We start from the raw sequence: 20,615 nt of genomic DNA on the forward strand, positions 1-20,615 counted from the left end.
CCACAAGGCAGCTCAACCAGTCAGTCAGACAAGACAACAAGTCAACAAGTTCAGTCAGAGATTCGGGTGTGTTGCACTGTTAGTGGCTAATGTAGCCAAGAGCAGCTCAGAGATGTGGAAAAATCTCACAGAGTTAACTTCTTTCATTCCACACTCCCAGGTTTTTTGAATGTTCAAATTTAAAGTCTTTCTGAGGCAAGGTGATGTCACTTGTGGCAGAAGACCTGATATGTAAAATCAATTTCCCTGTAAATCAATTTCCCTGTAATATCATGAAAGTGTAAATTTAAAAGATAAATGGTGTTTGAAATGAGGCCTGTTTTTTTCTGCTTGTTTCAACCACGTCTTGATCAAAACAAGTTAAAACTAATTTATCAATCCAGTTGTACTTTCATCACCTCTGTGCATCAAATTGTAATTTTTGTGAGATCCATTTTCCCCAGTGACCTTGGATCTTATCTCTTCCTGCATGTACTGCTCAGTTTGCAGTCACAATCTCTCTGAAGCATTTTCATGGGTCATGGCAAGTTAAGAATGCAAATCCAAACTGTGGATGCTGTGGATGCTGCAGCTGTTCAGGCTCGTTACTTGGTAGTTGCCTGAATGTGATCTCACTGGTCTGAAATTACATTTTGTTGTTTGTGCTGAACTTGTGGCGATGTGGCTGTTTTTGTAGTTTTGTTTGAGAAAATAATGACTTATGTCCCTTTTGGTGATGCCTCAACACTCCCCTCACCCTTCTTGCCTGTGTTTCTCAATGTTCAAATGCAAAACATATTTAATGAAGCTAATTAATTTATACAAAATTGAATTAAGCATGCAGTAGCATCTGCACCGGACAGGTCAGCTCTCACCTGGAGATGGGGCTCACTGCTGGGTCTCCCCCTCATTGCTGAGTCTCCTTTCACCTCAAAATTAGAGGCTAATGCTCAGAGAAAATTAGAGCAGACAGGAGGGGAGTTTGTTTCCTCTTTAACAAACTCTTAAGTGGTTTCAATCATCAAGCCTGTATTTACAGGTTGTAACAGTAGATTGAGCTTTTAGATGAGGAGGCTTGTTGTAGCTTAAAGGGGCTATTAATAAGTGTTTGCTATTGCTACATAGCCAGCATTAGCATTAACAGTTGTTTACTTACCAGTCTAGAGTTCAGCATCAAACTTCCTTCCTTTATTCAACGAGAGTGATGATTGACCCAAGGACCAATTTGTAGCCAATCAATCTGATCTTAGTCCATATTAGATATTTATTTAGCTTTATGTATCTCACCCCACCATCCCAAACCACCCACCTTTTGTCCTTACATTTACGGAAGTGGTGTTGTATTTCAAATGTAGATTGCTTTTTAATATCATTGCCAACAGTGTACATTTAGAAGCTGCATTGCCCTTTTACTTGAAATCATGTGATTTTTAATCCAGGCTTCCAGAGGCTACAAGAATTGATTCGTTCAGCTCTTCAGCTTTAATTGTTGTTTAGCAGGAGGCCATATGGTAACAGATTAGTTTATTACCTGTCAATATCTCAAGCCTTGTAGTCAGTCTTTGTCAAGCAACAACAGTGGAGGGATGCACAGAGTAATGAATGGAACCCTGATGGTTTGGGAAGTTTTGGGAGGATTAGGTGTAGTAAGAAAGAAAGTGTGATTTTAACTGGAAATCATCTACTGCTGTTTTGTTAGATGTATACTGATGAAAATGCTTCAGCATTCTAGAAGATCAATAATAAACATCAGGTTTTGGCCTCACTCCCATGCATACATGCAACAATCTCTCTCTCTCTCTATTCAAGAAACTTAGAGGAATTAATGCGAAATCAGTGACTGAAGCTGGGGAAGCTACTAGTTGCAGAAGTATTTCCTGTGACTGAGAGTTCACACATGCAAATCAGAGCTGGAGAAAATTCAAAATACCTTATCACAACTGGAAACAAAACACTGCGCCACAGTTGCTGAATTCATTCAGAGTCATAAGGGTGATTGGAAGATAACAAAGATGAGGTCGGTGTAATCTTCGACTTCCACTCAGTGTTAACTGCGCTCGCAACTCAATATTAAGCCCAGTGATTAAAGTCTTGAATATAAAAATGCCTTTTAAATTTTGTAGCCGTCTTCTTAACTAAAGCGCAGGGCTGTTGATTTTGTTAGTTATGATAACATAAAAAAATGGTCAGACAGTGTAATTTAACTGATTCTGTCTGATCATCTGACAAACACATCTTATACTTGATCCATTGGACCTGTTTTAGCAATGATGCCACATCCTGAGATCTCACCAGTTTCTTTATTGAGTACAATGTTATCATGACCAAGAGAATCAGTAGCCACAGGTACAAAGTAAAACCTAAGTGGCTTATGCCTCAGACTGTATATTGTACACAAGATTTAGGTCTTCAACTGTCGACCTCTTATCATTGTCCATGTAGTGAATTTAAAATTAACAGGACTTTAACTACCAGGGCTCTGTAATAACTTTGTTGGTGAGGGAATTTGTCAGATTTAATTAGATGTACTCCTCCAATACATAAGCTGTATCTCAACTAAGGGGCCGTATCCTTCAGAGGCTGCATATGAAGACCGACTCTGTCACAGTGGTGCAACTAGGCTGTTGCATTTCCAAGGCTCCTTTAAATGAAGCCAAGAAATGCAGCCTTCTTTACCTGGGCACCGAAGGTTCCAACGGGTGGATCCTTCGTAGCTATCTCTCTATCTATCTATCTATCTATCTAGCTATCTATCTATCTATCTATCTATCTGTCTATCCAAACAACACCTACAAAGAGCCTGAGGATTACATGTTTAAATGGAAGTATTGGGTTTCAGCTCAGTTCAACAGCTAACAGTGCAACTGTTAAAACTAGGGGCCTTAGAACCTCAAGTTTTTGTGAAAAAAAGTTAGGTTGTCAAAGGTTGCTAGGTGACAGGAGCCTCACTTTGCGACACAGTGGTAACGGCAGGCACAGCTCGTGACGCAAAACAAAAATCCTCTGGACACCAGAGCTTCTCATTCGCTTTGGCTTTTGCCTCCTTTGACAGCTATGAAGGGCCACACCTTCTTAGACAACATCCCCCGAAGGACGCAGCCCCTGAATCGGGACAGAGCTATAAAATGTATTGATGTTATGTAACACTTCCATCACAGCTGGGGCAGGATTTTCTCTTAGTGAACACTGAGTGTAACGACTGATGCCTGTTGCTTGTATTGGTGTGTGAGCGGGTTCCTGTTAGACTGTGAGTGTAAATCTTTGGATTGCTCATAATTAGCAGTACGCATAGATACAAGGGGTGAAGCACATCATTACAGTCAGAGCAGTTTGGATGAAACCTTTTCGAATCACAAGCAGAGAAATGCTTGAGTCCCGCTTCCTTCAGGCCATCAGACAAGTCGTTTGTGAAGAGAACCACACATCATGTGTGATAGGAAATATCCACCAATGGCAGTGTGTCGACCCCACCTCTCCTGTCCTCAGAGCCACACACACAGGCAAACCCAGAACCACACACGGGAGCGGGACTGCAGCCCTGAGAGAGAGATTGTGCGAGAACACTGTGACTCACTGTTTTGCGTGACTGTCTTTGTGTGCTTGTGTGCGCACGCAGATCTCTGTGAGTCTGTGTATAGGTGCATTTGTATCTGTTTGTGTATGTTACAGCGTGTTAATTTGACTTTGCAGTCAGATGACAGTGCCACTGTACAATATGACGCTCAAATGTGCCAAGTGCGGAGTAATCTCTTCGGCTGACGTTTCCACCACAGCTACCAGTAACGCCATGTTAGTCCCGCTAATTATTTTTCCTTAACTCTTCTTGCCTCTGTTCTCTCCTCTACTGTACGCCTCCCTTCTCCTCCCTCTCCTGTTAGTTTCTCTGACCTTTTACCCCTCTGTCATTTGTTCTTCTCCCTGGTGCCCTGGCAGGGAGGATTTCACTCAGTGAGAGACTCCTGAAGTTTATGTGCTGCCTCTGAAAACAAACTGTGTCTTAACTGTATATGTGAAAATAATAATATTGCATATGTGATGATTGAATACGAGTGTGTGTTTGTCCCTAATAAGATCATCAGAGTCACAAAGATGATTAGAACAGATGTTGAGAAGGCCATGGCTCTGTATGCAGGGAGGACATCAAGGACTTTTATTGTCTGAGTTTGTGTGTTAGTGTGTTTGTGTGTGTGTGTGTGTGTGTGTGTGTGTGTGTGTGTGTCTGTGATCTACAAATGCCTACATGGGTTACTGACATTATTTTCAGCCTGGACTTTCATTTTCTACTTGTGCCAATAGAATCTGTTTAGGACTGTAGAGGTTAACTGTCAAGTCATCTTCCACTTTCTGCAGTGAGACTTTCTCTACAATCCACAAACACCTCCTCTAAACACCTACTTCATGTTTTAAAAAGCTGCGACTTAAAGATTAATACATATAATTTTAGTTCATAGTCTGGCCAGTGGTTGTGTGTGTTGGGTAATATGACAGGATTTATAGCCCGATACTGTCACTTTTAGTCCCAATCCTGCATATATATTTCCGTCCTTTGTTGACAACAGAATCTCCTTCTGAATGAAATGGGTAGCTCCAAATAAATTTACAATAGGAAACACTTAAAATTAAATTAAAATGATGTTTTTTTTCGGCCCCATCATGGTCTCACAACTTTTTTTGTGGCCAACCTTGTGCTTTCCCAATCTTGTAACTGTTATTCTTTTATTCCTGTGTATTATCTAAAGGCAGATCTAAATATAATATACATAAATATTCTAATGCTAATGTTTGTTGCAGTCCTATTAGGGTTGCATAGATTTTTGTCCTGATCCTGTTTCACTCCTGTAAAAAACCTATTTCCAAAGCAGAGTTTCCTAAATTACATCAACTAAATGCACATCTAAATGCAACAGCCAACACTTTTTCATATTCAAATAATAATGTTTCTCCTGGTCCCACAATGGTTCTGTAGATTTGAATGTTGCCAACCTCGTTTCATCCTAATCCTGTTGCTTATTTCCGCTGGAGAACAGAATTTCTTCCTAAATAAACTGAGTGGGTCTCCACACAATAGCCAGACTTCTTAAATAATAATGTTTCTTCTGGTCCCATCAGAGTCCACAAGTACTACAATCACATGTCAGCCTCCACTCTACATACCAGCTTTAATTAGTATTGTATTGATTGTTTTCTATCTGGCCCAGCCGATATCAATGGATTACCTTCCACATGTTCGACTCTCGGTTTATGCTGGTGCTGACATGCTGACGTCACGAGTTTGTAACATCATGTGAAGATTGTGGAATAAACAGAATATGCTAACTGTTGCTAACAGGTTGAGAGTCTAAAGATTTTTTTATCCACTGAAAATAGCAGATCTAATACCATGTGGGTGTTACTGGCTGATCACTCCTGGGTTGGATTATGTGACAGAACACCTCGCCATGCAGATGGAGACGTCAGTTGGTCTACAGTCAAATGATTTTGGTCATAAATGATGAACTTACAGACTGAAAATAACAAGAGTTGCCCATCTGAATGTAGAACTGCTTTGTTGTGCTGATTTTCAGCAACTTTTAACTGTGAGCAGTTTCATACCAAAACTGATGTTGAGGTATTGAGTTTGTCCACCAGAGTCTTACTGTGGGCAGGGTGGAAAAGCCTCTGAAAAGGGATTCATATCATGGGATACAGCAAACCCATATACTGTAGGCATACGCCTCACCCAGTTTGATACCAGAGGTGGAAAGTAACTAAACACTTTTTATTAGGTAGTGTAGAGTTTGCTTTCTTTGTGGTTATCTTTTGTTCGGCTTTGTTCTCTTACTTACAACATTTTAGGGGAAATAAATAAAAGTTTTTACTGTATTACCTTTTTCTGATGTTTCACATATTACTTTGCAGAATAATTCATTAAATACAAACTAGATGTAATCTGATGTATTTGAACAAGGCAGTCTGACAGACAAAACAATATTTTATTAGTTACAATTAATAGTATTTAGCTTCAACGGCTTTTTTATAAACAGAATTTCATAAAACACTTTCTGTCTTGTTAGCAGCAGTGTTATCCTAAATAGACAGCAATTGTTTTTTTATGTTATGTTCTAATTTTAATCGCTATTTTACCCCATTACATCTCTCTTAGTGCATGGTTTGTAGTGGCTGTGTCATCACTGCTTGATTAGTAATGCCTTGCAGGAAAGATGTGCTCACTTGCCTCATACATTAGTCATGATTATTTGGATGTCACTATAAGTCAGAAAATGATGTTTTCATGTGACATGAATGCAGCATAAGCTCTCTGTGTCCTTTCACTTAACTTAACTTGTCCATTTTTAAGAGCGCAACTCCTGCTGTTAGACCAGCTACAACAATTCTGTTCTTTTCAAAGATTAATGAAACAACAGTACCATAAATCCTCCAATAATTGGAGTCCATGCTTTTATTTAAAACATATATAAGAGACAGGCATTTAGTTTGAATTTATTCCCGTTGTCTCATTGGTATATGTGCAGTATGTATATTGGCAGATTCAGGATTCAGGTTAATGTACATTCCAGTCTAAGAACAGAGTCAACAACAGACTATGCTGTGTCTCAGATTGGGTACTTCAGTCAGTGCACTCACATGTAGTACACTGTGTACACAGTATACTCACTGGTGTAGTGCGTAAATTTCGACAGGGAAGCGTCCCAAATCGAAAACACTCCTGTTGTGCACACACCGGAAATGACAACAGCAACAGTCGCCCGCCTGCCAGCTGCTTTGCTCGCTTGACTTGAAAATGAACATTTTACTTTCCTATGTCATGTGCTGCCCTTCTACATAGACAAGATGGCGACTGTTGATGATGAGAAGTGTCCATCATTTAACACTCAAGTTTTTGACTGAGTGCACAATCTACTTAAAGTGCACTGCATTTCTCCATACTTGTCAATGTTAATGTACATTCACTCAAAATAGCATGTGTGAGTATGGAAGTACGCAAACTGAGACACAGCATTAGTTTCAGTTTTAAACAGATAAACTTTTACATTCTTGTTTGTTGTTTCTTTGTATTTGTCAGATTTATGTTCTTTGTTAAGCTCAGGACAACAATATTGACAGACTTTAAACATTAAAACCGTAAAGTTTTATCGACAGCAGCTTTACACTGGTTGGAAAAAATGGCAAAGTAAAAGCAATTGTAAATAGTGAAATAATAAAAGGACTCTTTTTTTAAATTTATTTCACTTGAATAGAGATCTTAAGTACTTTTTCCACCTCTGGAATTTCCTCTAACTGACCCTCAGACTGAGAGTAGCTTATTGTTCTTGTTTACTTGTGACGTGCATATTAGAACAAATAGAACAGAAAAAGCTGACAGAACAACATGGGCAGGGGGAACAACACTTCTCCAGACTCTCTCTCTGTCTCTGTCCTTCTCTGCTCTGCCTCTTCTGTTTGTCTTTGCATTCTGTTTCAGCCTCATTACACTCGTTTTTCCCTCCACTGCTCACCCTCGCTCCTCTTCTCTTTCCTGTGGCACTAGATCCTCTATGGTTTGACTGAACCATCTTAAAACATACATGCATGTAATATATGTGATTTATGAACATATATAATTGCAGATAATGGATGTATGTTTTTGTTTGTGATAGTAACACAATTATCTGTGTTGATGTTATGTATTTATGCATGGTTTGAGTTGAAGGCTGCTAACACTATGCTAACAGCGTGGGCAGTTATCTAGGGCACATAGGATGAGATGGATGGTTTAAGATTGTGTTAAAGATTACATTCTCTACTTTTTTATGTTATAAAAGAAAAGAAATCCAGTTTATGTCTTGAAATTGATTTGTACAGGAGACTAGTAATGTTAGCTAATGGAAAACATGAAATATCTTACAGCGTAAAACACTGTAGTCTTGTCCTCTGTGTCTTGCTGACAAAGGTTTGTTAGTGCTGCTCTTGACTGTCATTACCCTCCTATCCTGCAGGGCATCACTGTGGAGCTCCTGCGTGGTTTTGCCCCTCCTGGCCCTCACTTGGATGTCGGCGGTCCTTGCCATCACTGATCGGCGCTCTGCGCTCTTCCAGATCCTGTTTGCTGTCTTTGACTCACTGGAAGGCTTTGTCATTGTCATGGTGCACTGCATCCTACGCAGAGAGGTACCTCACAGGACCACTGACCTCATATATTTACTTCTTCCTGGTTTTGTTTGACGTTACAAATGTTAGAATCCAGTTTGTGCATCGTTGATCAGTTCTAGAATAAATAACTTGGCAGTGTCCAGACTAAACCACCAGCAGTGTATGAATGGCCTTGTTGATCAGTTGCTCTGTTCATTCACTCAGTCAACACTTTGGTCCAGAGCAACATATCTTGGTAACTGTTGTCCAAATTGACATGGACTCTGTAGGTACAGTAGGGTCCTCAGAGGATGGTTAGTACAGACTATGGTAAACCCGACACTTTTCGTTACCATCACCATCAACCCAAAGTATTCCTTGACCAATGTGGTCATGATGTCCCATTGCCCATGATGTCTTTCTGTCTTATATTTTTTACCCCATTTCTCATATGGCTCTTAGTGTTTACTGGTAAATTCAATATAATGCACATTTTCACAGATCTAATTTCATCAGTACAATAGAGTAATGCTCTCTTTATCACTCTGCTGTGCTCATTCAGTCTATTCTGCTTTGCAGTTTTTCTTTTTGTTAAACTACTTTCATTGAAACTCTACACTTCCTGCTGATGTTGCACATTAAAAACCTTCCAGAGTGGAATAATCTGCCCCTGAGCTGCTAGAACACTTTTAATGTGAAGTATCTTTGCAGAATGGTTAAGTAATGGTACAGTTTCTTAGTTCTCAACCAAAGAGAAGCAAAGTAAAGCTGAGTGAAACTAGAAAATGACCACCAGCTCAAATATCCCTTTAAACAAAGTGGTCATGCTGGTTGTTGGTATGTATCGAAGTCCATGATCTCAATTCAGGCTCCCAGTTGGGTGACCCTATTTTAGTTTAATGACCCCATGACCTGTACATGACCCCCTGCAGGGCCCCAGGAAGTTGTAGTGAAGACTTTTTTTATCCAAACTACTTGTAAATTTATAAGACCCCCACAATCTGTTGCGTGTTCAATCTAATACTTTTGTATTTGCACCCTCCAGGACCACTCCCAGAGCAGCAGATTTTTAGCCTTGTTTATAAAAGGCCACACATTCAGTGTTTGTGAACTGGTGTATTTATATCCCGAACCAGCACTGAGGTCATGATCTGTGCTCTTGTGGTTTGTTGTAGGTTCAGGAGGCAGTGAAGTGTCGTGTTGTGGACCGGCAGGAGGATGCGAATGGAGATTCAGGAGGATCTTTCCAGAACGGCCATGCTCAGCTCATGGTATGGATATGCATATGTTTGGTGCTGTTTTCACCTTTTAGGATTCATTGTTAAATATTGTCAGTGTGTGCAGAGTCGATCCAGTAATTATTGTTTTGTGTCCTCAGACTGACTTTGAGAAAGACGTCGACATGGCCTGCAGATCAGGTAAGCTCCAGGTTGAGTGGGTTTCATTTTGTGTTTGCGTGAGCATTTGATTTGATTTTGGGGACTGCTGCGCAAAAAGCTACAGATGTCTCTTTGTGGTCCCTCTCTGTGTTTTCACTGCTTCAAATTCCTCAGAGTCGTCGTAACAGATGTGAGGCATGTTCCCCCTCAGTTCTGCACTTGTGTATTACAACATTACTGCAGTATAACACAGTTTAAGCCCAGCTGATGGGAGTGGGATGAACGAGTGCTGAGCAGTTATATGCAGATAAATAGGGCTGTCAGAGTCTCTCCTACACTGCAGCTGTATAATTAAGTCCCTCCCGACAGTGCTGCATCAGATACTTGCTCTGATATCTGCTGGGAGTGAAAATCTGATTATCTCTTGAGACAGGATATCGAGAGAAGCATCTGGAGCAGAAAAGCTATTGAGACACAGACAGGCCCGATCAAGACAAGACAGAGAAGAACAGAGAAAGATGATTGTTTTGTTGATGTTTGTTACATCCCAAAGAAGTCGAGGGGGTGAGGGCTGTGACAATAAAAGTGAACCCAGGGAGAAAGAGTAAAGGGAAATGACATATATACAATAGCAATTTGTTTAAACCTGAGGGATTTCTCAAAAACTATACATCCATTAAAACCTTGATTACTCAGCCTCTGAAGCTGATGTAAACATGAAATGAAAACCATTTGAGATCTTAAACCTGCGACTTTTACTGGAAATCATTGGCTTTGCCTTGGACTTTGCGTATGGCCGGAAAAACAAACTCACCCGTCAACATTCTCAGTTCAGTGTAACTTTTTTTTTTTTTTACATTAATAGATTTTTTTTTAATGTTGATGAACATTTGGGTAAAGACAATGATTTGCAAAAAAAGCCAAAGTTTTCAAAGGTTTGGTTTTTATTTCATGTTTCTAGCTCATGGTGATACTGGCTCCTTGATCCTCCTCCTCCTCCACCAACATGTCTCACCCTGAACCTTGACCAGCTGTTAGCAGCTTAGCAGGTTGAAGTCAGTGTCTGAATCTTCTAAGTCGTTGTTTTTGCTGCTTTCATCCAGGTAACTGCTTTAATCTGCTGGAGTATCGCTCAGGTCGATAGCCATTGTCCAAACTTTAAAAACATTTTTGCGGCTAAAACCACCGAAAAAACAAAATACATTTCACATAATGGATATCCCCTTCCTGACATATAATCACAATGCACTTCATCATCGGCCACGTCTTAAAAACGGCATTATCATATACTGCCCGTGAATGTCTCATTCGGTCTTAAAGGAGAAGCATGTAGATGTTGAACCTGGTCTTAATGGGTTAAAAGTGAAGTACGGAACCACTAAAAACAACGGAAACCTGTTCTATGTCTCAGTTTTAACAGTTTAAACCAAAGAAAACTACTGATCAGAACAAAACAATCAACAACCACCCTCCCACCAAAGGGGAGTGAGGCTACCCATCTGAGTACACATCAGCTCGAGCTGACACCAACACAAACACAGCCTGGAAGCTGCCAAACGGCCCAGCAGGACTGCTGCGTCTCCTCTCCCAGCCTCTGCGCTCCTGCTCCTGATGAGCAAGTGGTGTCAGGTGCGCTCAATCACCTGCTGCAGGAGGGCGGTACCTGGAGGAGCACAGAGAGAGAGAGAGCAGAACAAAACAACGAGACACACACAACACGGCAGCTGTACCACGTTGATTTCTTTGTGCATGTCAAGTAGGAGGAGGGAGCACACTGAGAGAGACTGTAAGACTTGTGCTGTGGATTGAGCATCATCTGATTTTGTTTACCAGCCTGGACACGGAGTGGGATATGCATGCTGCCATGAGTTGTTATGGTGAGATGAGGCTGGGTCACAAGGTCAATTCGGCGCGATGGCAGCCATGTACTGTCAGTTCAAATATTTTTACAAAAGAGAGCTCCCTTGAACTTCTGGAAGATCAGGGGCCTGTGCAACAAGGCAGGTTCAACATATCAAACTGTTATCAGGCTTCACTGAGCCTGACAACCGCAATCAGGATGAACAGTCACATGACAGTGGTTAACAACTGGGTTAGCCAACACAGGTTTCCCCAGCACGTTCACCTAAAAGGGGCAGTGTTTATAGCATATGAACATTCACACACAAGTACAAGGTTTTAGTGCTTCAGTCGGTCTCTGCTGGAGGATGATGTCAGTAATCAAATTTAGCACAATGAAATAGCTTTGACGTCGTTGCAGCCAACAGGAAAAAAAGGAAATGAAGAAGACAGGAGGGGGCCTTCCTCCTACGCATGAGTCCACTGCTCCTGAGGAGCAGCCCTCAGCAATAAATAAAGGATCACTCAAAATAATCATCAGGAAAACCCAAAGAGGTTTGCTGGAAATGTTCAGAGAGTTGATTGGTAGAGTTGATCTGTTACCTTGAATGTAACCTGCCCCAGAGCAGGTGGGGGGTGCAGCTTAAGTTATCAAGGTGACGGACCCGGTGAGAAATGAACCACTGTCGTAAACCTGAAGTTACCTCTCTCAGTTTTACAGGCATGATTGGACCAATGTAGGTGTTTGAAGGTCAATACCTACTTTGTTTGAGATTGATATTTCCTGCTCACAGTTTGTTTAAATCTGGTATGTATATACCAGAAGTGTATGCAGCCTTTCCACTAAAGCCAAGGACTGGACTGGAGAATATACTGTACAGTATAAATTAACGTTTATCCCTCTAATATCTCGGGGTACATTGTGACTTTGTGGGCAATGATGGAAGTCAATGAGCAGGACTGTTTGTCTGAATTAGCCAAAAACACAAACTCACATCTTGTTATTTTTATCCATATTCATTTAAATAGTAAATATACAGAATATCTACTAACAATTAGGAGAGTTTCCTAAATTAATTTGATTAATTAATGAGAGAAAAAGATTAGATTAATCACACTCTGTGGTGCCTCTTGACACCACTTGACATGTTGACAATTCTGTGTCACCTGCTTGTGTCCAGTCTGTAAGTACTCTCGCACGTGCTTGGCGTTTTGCCTCGGTCGCTGTAAGGTGAGGTAAGGTTGAGACGGAGATGCACTTCCTCCTAAAATGTAAATCATTCAATGAAATAAAGAATTCAATTGTGTAATTCCAAATTTCAGTGAATGACATCTTAAAATTAAAAATTCTGCCAGGAGATACATCAACATGCCACAGCCTTAAGGACAGTGAATGACTTAGACACACAGAAAAGATCATTTAGGCCCTGCCGTTCCACTACAGTCCCTAACTTCTGATGCAGACAATTCAGACGAGGAGTCAGCAGGTGATCTCGTGTTAGTTGTTGTATGCGCTGCTCTTGGTGCAGCCAAACATTGGCAAGGACATAGTAAGTTTCAACTCGGCCGAAAACTTTAAATGTGGCACAGCAACAGCACGAAGCATAAAAGGCTGCAGGGACAGATGCACTGATGGAACTGCAGCACCACATACTGTTTACATTTTCATATGTATTATTTGATGCACTATATAAGTTGCGTCTCAAATATTTTTACGCATTTAATTTGATTAATCACATGGAATGTAATTAATTAGATCAATTTAGATTAATCACTTTACAGCCCTAATAATTGTTTTACTATTGACCTGGCAAAGCTGGAAGCTGTCCCAGGGCCCCAGGGCCCCAGGGCCCCAGACCCAGTTGGTTTGGGCTAATCTGAACATTTGACAACATGAACCCCTGAATGACTGAATTAGCTGAGTTTTACATGGTTCATAGTCAATCTGTTTCATTGTTCAGTTGAACACTACAGGATACACAGTATATTGTACAATAAGCAGGTGTATCCAAAATGTATCCAACGTCTCAGTGAGGTTCTCTGTCCTTCTTTTGTCACCAGGCACTATGAAGCGCTCATCACTCCAGGGGGAGGAGAAGGCCTCCTCTGGGACGCTCACCCTGCAGAAGGGGTCTAACTTCAACACCATGCCGGCCAGCATGGCTAAGGTTCACCTCCAGAACGTGGCCGACTACAACAGTCACACTCTGACGCTGCGCAGGGAGAAAGGCACCACTAAGGGAATCAGCACAGAGCTACCTGGCGCCAAATCCATCTACATCTGTGATGGCGAGCTCTTCAAGCAGCTGGACGGAGAGATGCCTCGAGGGAATGGCGAGGGCAGCAGCTCTGAGGGCGCTGGCAAAGGCCCGGGATATGTCATCCTGCCGACCAACAACACAGGCACCCTGAAGCCGGCCAAGGGGAAGGAAGAACAGACAGCCAAGTATAACATCAACATCGAGCAGCTGCCTCAGACAAGGCTCATCCACCTGGCGAACACTGCCAGCGGAGAGCCAGTGCCTGGCTTTGGGCTGAAGACCCTGCCCGCTGACCAGGTCAGTGTGTCGTGCTCTGACAGAGACTCACCTGCACACAACCTGCAGAACATGCCCAGAGACTCCCAGGTGGCCAACAACATGTGTGACGGTGGGGACTCCGGGAACTCTGGTGTTATGTCCAAGAGTGAGACTGTCTCCACGCTGTCCATGAGCTCACTGGAGGTAAGACGCCACCAAACTAATTATCAATATCATATCAATCTCATTGCAGTGCATTTTCAGCCTCATACTTCATATTTCAAATATGACGTGTAAAGTTTTGTTTTGTAGTGCTACTACTTACCATGAATTCTCAAATATATATATGTTTTTGTTATTTACGTCAATTGCTATAAGAACTAGGCATTTATTTGTAACTGGTTTATATTAGACACCAGTTTTTAATTTGTAATTTCCTGTGTTTTATTTGGGTATTTCAGTAAGACGTCTCTCTGTTCTCTGATCTTTTCCTGTTTTAATGTGCTATTGATGCTTTTTCTGTTAATGCCATTTAAACACTTAACAGATTTACCTGTTCTCTTGTTAAATTCAGGATAATATGAATTAATTTGCCACCAATCCCCTCAGCGCAGCAATAGTCATGCCATAATGACCACTCTGCTCTCAGTTTCGCTTTTTACCACAAATACCTTTTTTTCCACTAATGTATTCCAATCACTTCTAATTGGCAGTTTTTCCTAGAGCTTGTTAAGCTTCTTTCAATAATGTGCATAATCCCTTTCCTTTCTTGGAAGGCTTTTAATGTGAAGCATCTGCAGGAAGTGGTGACTCTCACCAATAGTGGCTGAACAGTGATCAAAAATACAACAAAGTAGAACTGATTGCAGTAAATCAGTGAGTACAAAAAGTATTTGTGTCAAACAGGAGTGGTGAGTGTGTCATGACTCTGTTGTTGTACTGATGGAGTTTTAGGTGTTGGCTTTATACTGAATTTACCATGTGAAAATATAGTTTAGATAATTCCACCCCTGCTTAATGTGTTTTTAACCAGCTTTTGTTTGAGAATTTACGGTAGCATCGTGGTAGCAAACATCAGTTTCTTCTTCATTATATCTCCTCGCTATTGTCACTCTCTCAACACAGGAAACATGAATCTTTTTTGTTCGTCATCTATTAGTTTGCATGGACTGCAGCCATACATATAGCCAACTGCAGTAACAAGTAATATTCTATAAGCTTGCTCCAGAATCATCTATGTGGCATCTATTGTGCCACATGCTGTTTGACCTACCGGCATTAGCACATTCAAAAAATATTGAATATATATTCAAAAAAATAATAGAGATGATCAACTAGGGACCCAAACATTGAATGTATTGATATGTCTGTGATGAGCCTCAGTCATCCAGATCATGGTATTTCTAAGTGCTTGCTGTACAAAGGCTCCTGGACTTGCTTGAGGCTCTTGAAGACGTTTCATCCCTCATCCAAAAGGCTTCTTTATTTTTAACTGAAGAAGTCCAGTTTCCTTTGTATAGCACTTAGAAATGAATAGTAATCAGTTATCTGAGTTAGGTCTGCACAGGGCAGCATTGTGCTGTATGCTTATCAATGAGTAGGCATCTTGTATGTTGAGGTCACCCCTTGTCTGATTCTAAAACTAAGGCAACAAGCCCCCTTATTTCATCCATAACATGGGCTGCATCATAAGAAGCATCCCAGCATTTTCTGGCCCCATGTAAGGACAGCATCTTTAAAAAGGTTAGTTTTCACTCAGCTCCTAGCCCAGACAGCAGTGGCAAGTTGAGATGACACGGTGATCAGCACACAGCGGCCTGGAAATCTGCTTGCTGGTGTCTTTTCACTTCAGGGCAAAACGCACTTCCATAATGCTGTGTGAGGCGGCAGCTGCCACAGCTACCCAGCAGCCTGAAGGTCAAGTTTTCCTTCACCACTCTGTGACGGAGGACTTAAAGGTCGTTCGGTCACAATCTGTTAACTGCAAACTTGTGCCAACAGGGTCAGAATGACTAGCAGCAAACCTTGTTTCTTCCCTCGTGACTCACTCCTCTCCTCTGAGTCCCAGAAACACCCTTTCTTGACTGGCTGGTGTGGAGAAACACTTATGAACTAAGGCACAAAATATCAAGACACATCTTTAATCTCTCTGTCTCATCTCCCCCCAGAGACGAAAATCACGCTATGCAGAGCTTGACTTTGAGGTAATTTTAGTCTCTTTGATTCCTACAGAGCTTTTTAGACTTTGACCAAAAAGCTGATATGTCTCTAAGCTATTCAGACCTCTAGATGTTTGCATACATTTATTACTCAAAGTTTGGATGTGACTGTAGTGTGGAGATGAGACATTACATGTGAAGAGGGTAAAGTAGGATTGAGCCTGTGCTGTTTACCGTGTACGTAACGTGCAATGTTCCTGTGTAGAAAATAATGCACACCCGGAAACGCCACCAGGACATGTTTCAGGACCTGAACAGGAAGATTCACAGTGCAGACAAGGATAGAGAATCTCCACCTGTTGACGCCAAAGCTGCCAAAAGATGGAGTGTGTCCTCTGCCAGCAGTGACAAGACCAACATGAGTGTAAAGAGTTTAACTTTATTCTGTTCTGACCCCCCTCCTCTCCCCTATATCTAATGTTGTTCTCCTTTTCACTTATCATTAGCACAAATCACCACACTTGGTGGCGTTGCCTTTTTAATTAGTGCAGCCATTTTGAGGACTGCATCTGCTTCCAATATCAGTGCCAGAAGAAATTTGCTGTGGGGGAATCTAGAGGCGTGACTGTGGGTGGGCATACAAACTACAATGACAAATTTAGCCAAACACATTGTGTCACTCTAAATGTTGAGCTGCCAGCTTAGACTCTAGCTAAATACAAGCTAATGTTCTGCTACCCATCCTGAGTGCAATACTGCTTGAGTTTTGTTATTTTCAATATTAATCACTCAAGAAATTCTCTGTCTGACTGGGCCAATTCTGCATCAATGCATATAATCTGTTTCAAGTAGATGCGATATCCTTTGAGAACCCAGTTAGCAAAAACAAACTTACATGTGCCTGGGTCCTCGGCCCAAGTCTGGCCCATATACTTCCACATCTGGCCAGATTCAGTCAGTTACCCTCTGGTGTTGGTTGACAGCTGGAAAATGTTTCCGTGTGTGCACCAGAATTGGTCCAGATGCAAAAGTAATAACTGATAACTGTGCTGTATATGGGCCAGATTCAGTCCGTGGAACCAGGAGTAAACTGTGCCAGAAGAAAATAAGCATGTGGCCCAAGTATGGGCTGGATTTAAACAAGTCAGCCAGTTCATTTACTTGGCAAGGTAATGGTCAGTAATGGATGAAATAAAACAAAATATACAGTAGCTTAGTCGGGTCAGGTAGCAGTACAGGCCAGTGGGCTAGCTTCATGCTAAAGTGCTACTTTCAGTTTAGCACAATAGACTTGTGACATGGAACTCCATTTGAAGTTGTCTTTTAATGATATCCTCAAGTCTCCATGACAATTAAACTACACTGTAGGATTATGTTATGGCTACAAGATTAAATTATTTAAACTCATGTTTAAAAAATGAATGGCTGTACATAAATATTACAGTACCTAATAACCTCAATGACCTTCGCAACAGTGATGAAGCCAGCCAAGCAAATCACAGAATCAAAAAGCCTGTTTTGTTGCTGAGCTTGCTGACGAGTTTTGTGCCCATCCAAACCTAAAAAAGCTCCTACTGTCAGTAAGTCTTTGAAGGAATGAACAGGACTATCTCCTCCTGCTTTGCTACTCTACAGCTAGCAATGTGTGTTGAGATTTAGATTGCTTTAGCCAAAGTGGATTTATGCTTTTTCAAGCTTGGCAAGGCTATTAACTAGCTAAATAAAGACTCATTCAGTTTCTTTCTTCCCACTAAACAATGGGAAAACTAGGCTGGAACTGGATTTGATGGGAACGAGTCACCAACAGCAGGGATTCACATGTTGGCTTTGTAGCTGCACTCATTCCATGGCAGCAGCTGATTTCCATTTCGCTCTGCTGCAAAATCCCCGAGCTCTGTTTGTTTCACAGTTTTGGAGTCAGGTCTTCTCTGGCTGAAGGCGAACTTCACTTCCATCATATCAGGGTCACAGCTTTGACACTAAATTTCAGAAACCGGTCAGATATTTGTGATAGTCCTGTAGAATATCACAACAAGCTTCTTAGCAGAAAAGAAAAAAAAAGCTGTGATGTAATAATCATCCAAGTGGAAGAGGCAGAGAGATCAACTTCTCCACTGTGGGTACAAGATGTGTTTTGAGGATGTGCCTCTGGCAATCATATTTTCATCCCAGTCTTTATTAGTACAGCCAGCTAGCATGTTGTGCACATATACGCTTTACTTAATGAAGAAGTGTACATCTATTTTTAGGCCATTTAAGTGTTATAATGTGTGGGAGTAGTTTGACATTTTACAAAATGTGTATATTCACTTTCTTGCCAAGAGATAGACAACAACTTTCAGGGAAGAAGTCATTGCAGCCAGATGTGTTGTTTGCCACAAAATAATTCCAGCTTCTAACTATTCCTTAAGGAAGTAAGAGGCAGCATGAGGTAAAGTAGGTCCACCACAGTAACTGAAATACATCACAGATGTGATCTCAGACAAACAAGCCTTTGCATTCTATCTTCTTCCCATCAGGACAAGCAGCAGACCCCGAGTAAGAGGGCATGGGAGGGCATCAGGAAGACCCACTCCCCCCCATCCTGGGTGAGGAAGGATCTGGAGACAGTGGCAGCCTCCCCTCTGGAGCTGCAGACGGTGGAGTGGGAGAAGACCAGCGCCACCATTCCTCTGGTGGGCCAAGAGATCATGGACCTGCAGACAGAGGTGTGACCTGGATTCTTGCCTCATACCCTACAACTCTCTTTTTTTCCAATGCTCTCAGACAAAAACAAGCAGATACACCACACACACTGCCCTGCTCTGTACTTCTACTCAAAGTCCAGATGAAGCCCACTGCAGGAACGTGAAGGGGGGAAGGAGGGTGAGGAGGAGAGACACGTGTCACAATATCAGAAAAAATCAACTTAACCAATAAAAGAGAGAGCGGGAACACAGTGTCTTTCTGTTGTTTCATTTGATGTTTGGACTGTGTTTTTGTCAGCAAATACTAGTCATCTTCTTGTATATGGTCTCAGATATCATGCTGGCTCACATGGGAGACGGTTTCCGAAGTAGCTGTTTCAGCTACTGTATGTGCATCATGTAATAAACAGCATAGCAAAGGTAATCATGCAATGTTTACCCCTGTATTAAATGGTTGCAATGTAATAATCATGATTATGTCTCTTCTTTTTCACTGTTGAGAGTATTGTTACTTCCGCTCTCTCTTCCTCCTGATGAACGCTGATGTTGTACATGGCTCGAGATGCCTCTGGATTAATGTCTTTGTCAACATCAATCTCAAAACGGTCTGAGGAGGCAGACTGCCGAAACACATCCACATGCCCCTGAATCGCCCCTCCTCCCGCCCCTGTCAACTCACCCCGATCTTTTTGGCTCTATCTCTTTCCACTTATCCTCCTGATCCTGGAGGGGCAAGGTTTGTGCTTAAGCAAACGGGCTAAGGGGAGGCTAAAAAAAAATTAAAAATCGAAGACGTCTCCTCGAGCCAAAATGGCAGGGAGCCTACTCATCGACAAACACCTCAGAGACGCCAGAGAGCGGGGCCACTGGGCTCTGTGTTCTATCGGCCCTCAACCTCAATGCGGCCCACAGAGGGACAACAGTCATGGACATCAGTGCATCCTGAAGGAGCCACTTCAACAAACACGCTGCTTGGGTCAGTTTCTCGATGTATGAGCAGGATCGGTGCAGTAAATGCAAAATATAACGGTGTTTCAAAAATGCAAAGGAAGAAGGAACTTGTGTTTGTAAGTGTGTGTTTGTAAGTGTGTGTGTGTGAGAGTGAGTGAGTGAGTAATAGAGGTTGAGTAAATGACTAGATCTACAAATATATATGCTGTGATGATTTCAAGGCAGAGTTGCTGTGAGGGATGGTGGTTGCACACAGAAAGCACAAGGCTCATTTGGAGTCCTGATGTACAGCATTGTAATTATTTCAACAGAGTTCTACAGAATGGATTTTAGCCTATAAATATCTTTCTTACTGTGCTTGGGGATAGTTGTTATCATTATTATAAATATGAACATAATTATTCTGATACTGATCCTCTCATCCCCTCCCCCGTCCCTTCAGGTTACTGGACTATACAAGTGTTCTGTATCGCAATGTAACAGTATGTGTTTTGATATCATCGCCAGTCACTCCCTCAGATCTGTATTTGTCGAAACCCTGACCGCCGCCCCCCGACCTCCAACCTCAGACCCACCCCCACGATGTGCCGCCCACCTTGCCACACACACACCCCTCCCTCCTCCCCTCACTCCCCTTTTTATTTGACTGGGGTCGACTCTTTGTTAATGTACAGTTTTCAGAGCACAAAATGAATGTGTCTTATTTCTAATAAAAACATATCTATATAATATAACATCAGTCGTCTTGTTTTCTCATGTGGAATAACATGACACGCAGCCTGATGGTAGAGAGGTGTATTGATTCCTAATGTTGAACACTGGTTACTATGGCTACAAGTTGCAATTGCAGGATAAGGGAGACATTGCTTGTTTTATTTTTGTGATATATCATTGAAAAATGTGCTGTAACAGTGGCATAAAGGGTGAGGAATACATACACAGCAGTATGTACTTACATTTTGCTATCATTAGCTTAGCTCAGCAACCATAAGC

At 41.6% G+C, this 20,615-nt stretch overlaps 1 protein-coding gene across 1 annotated transcript in view; it reads left to right on the top strand.

Moving 5' to 3' along the window:
- adgrb1a (adhesion G protein-coupled receptor B1a) overlaps positions 1-20,356 on the top strand; it is a 162,462-nt gene extending 142,106 nt beyond the window's left edge. The window contains exons 26-33 of the mRNA XM_071468900.1: positions 3,670-3,768; positions 7,956-8,127; positions 9,264-9,359; positions 9,467-9,506; positions 13,368-14,029; positions 15,994-16,029; positions 16,250-16,408; positions 18,504-20,356. Coding sequence (XP_071325001.1) covers positions 3,670-3,768; positions 7,956-8,127; positions 9,264-9,359; positions 9,467-9,506; positions 13,368-14,029; positions 15,994-16,029; positions 16,250-16,408; positions 18,504-18,698 — 1,459 coding nt within the window. The 3' untranslated portion in view covers positions 18,699-20,356. The remainder of the gene's footprint in view (positions 1-3,669; positions 3,769-7,955; positions 8,128-9,263; positions 9,360-9,466; positions 9,507-13,367; positions 14,030-15,993; positions 16,030-16,249; positions 16,409-18,503) is intronic.
- Positions 20,357-20,615: the final 259 nt, after the last annotated feature.

This window comes from Trachinotus anak, unplaced genomic scaffold, assembly GCF_046630095.1.
Source record: "Trachinotus anak isolate AG129_WGS33_773 ecotype Australia unplaced genomic scaffold, CSIRO_AGI_Tana_v1 ptg000032l, whole genome shotgun sequence".
In the NCBI taxonomy this organism is placed as follows: domain Eukaryota; kingdom Metazoa; phylum Chordata; class Actinopteri; order Carangiformes; family Carangidae; genus Trachinotus; species Trachinotus anak.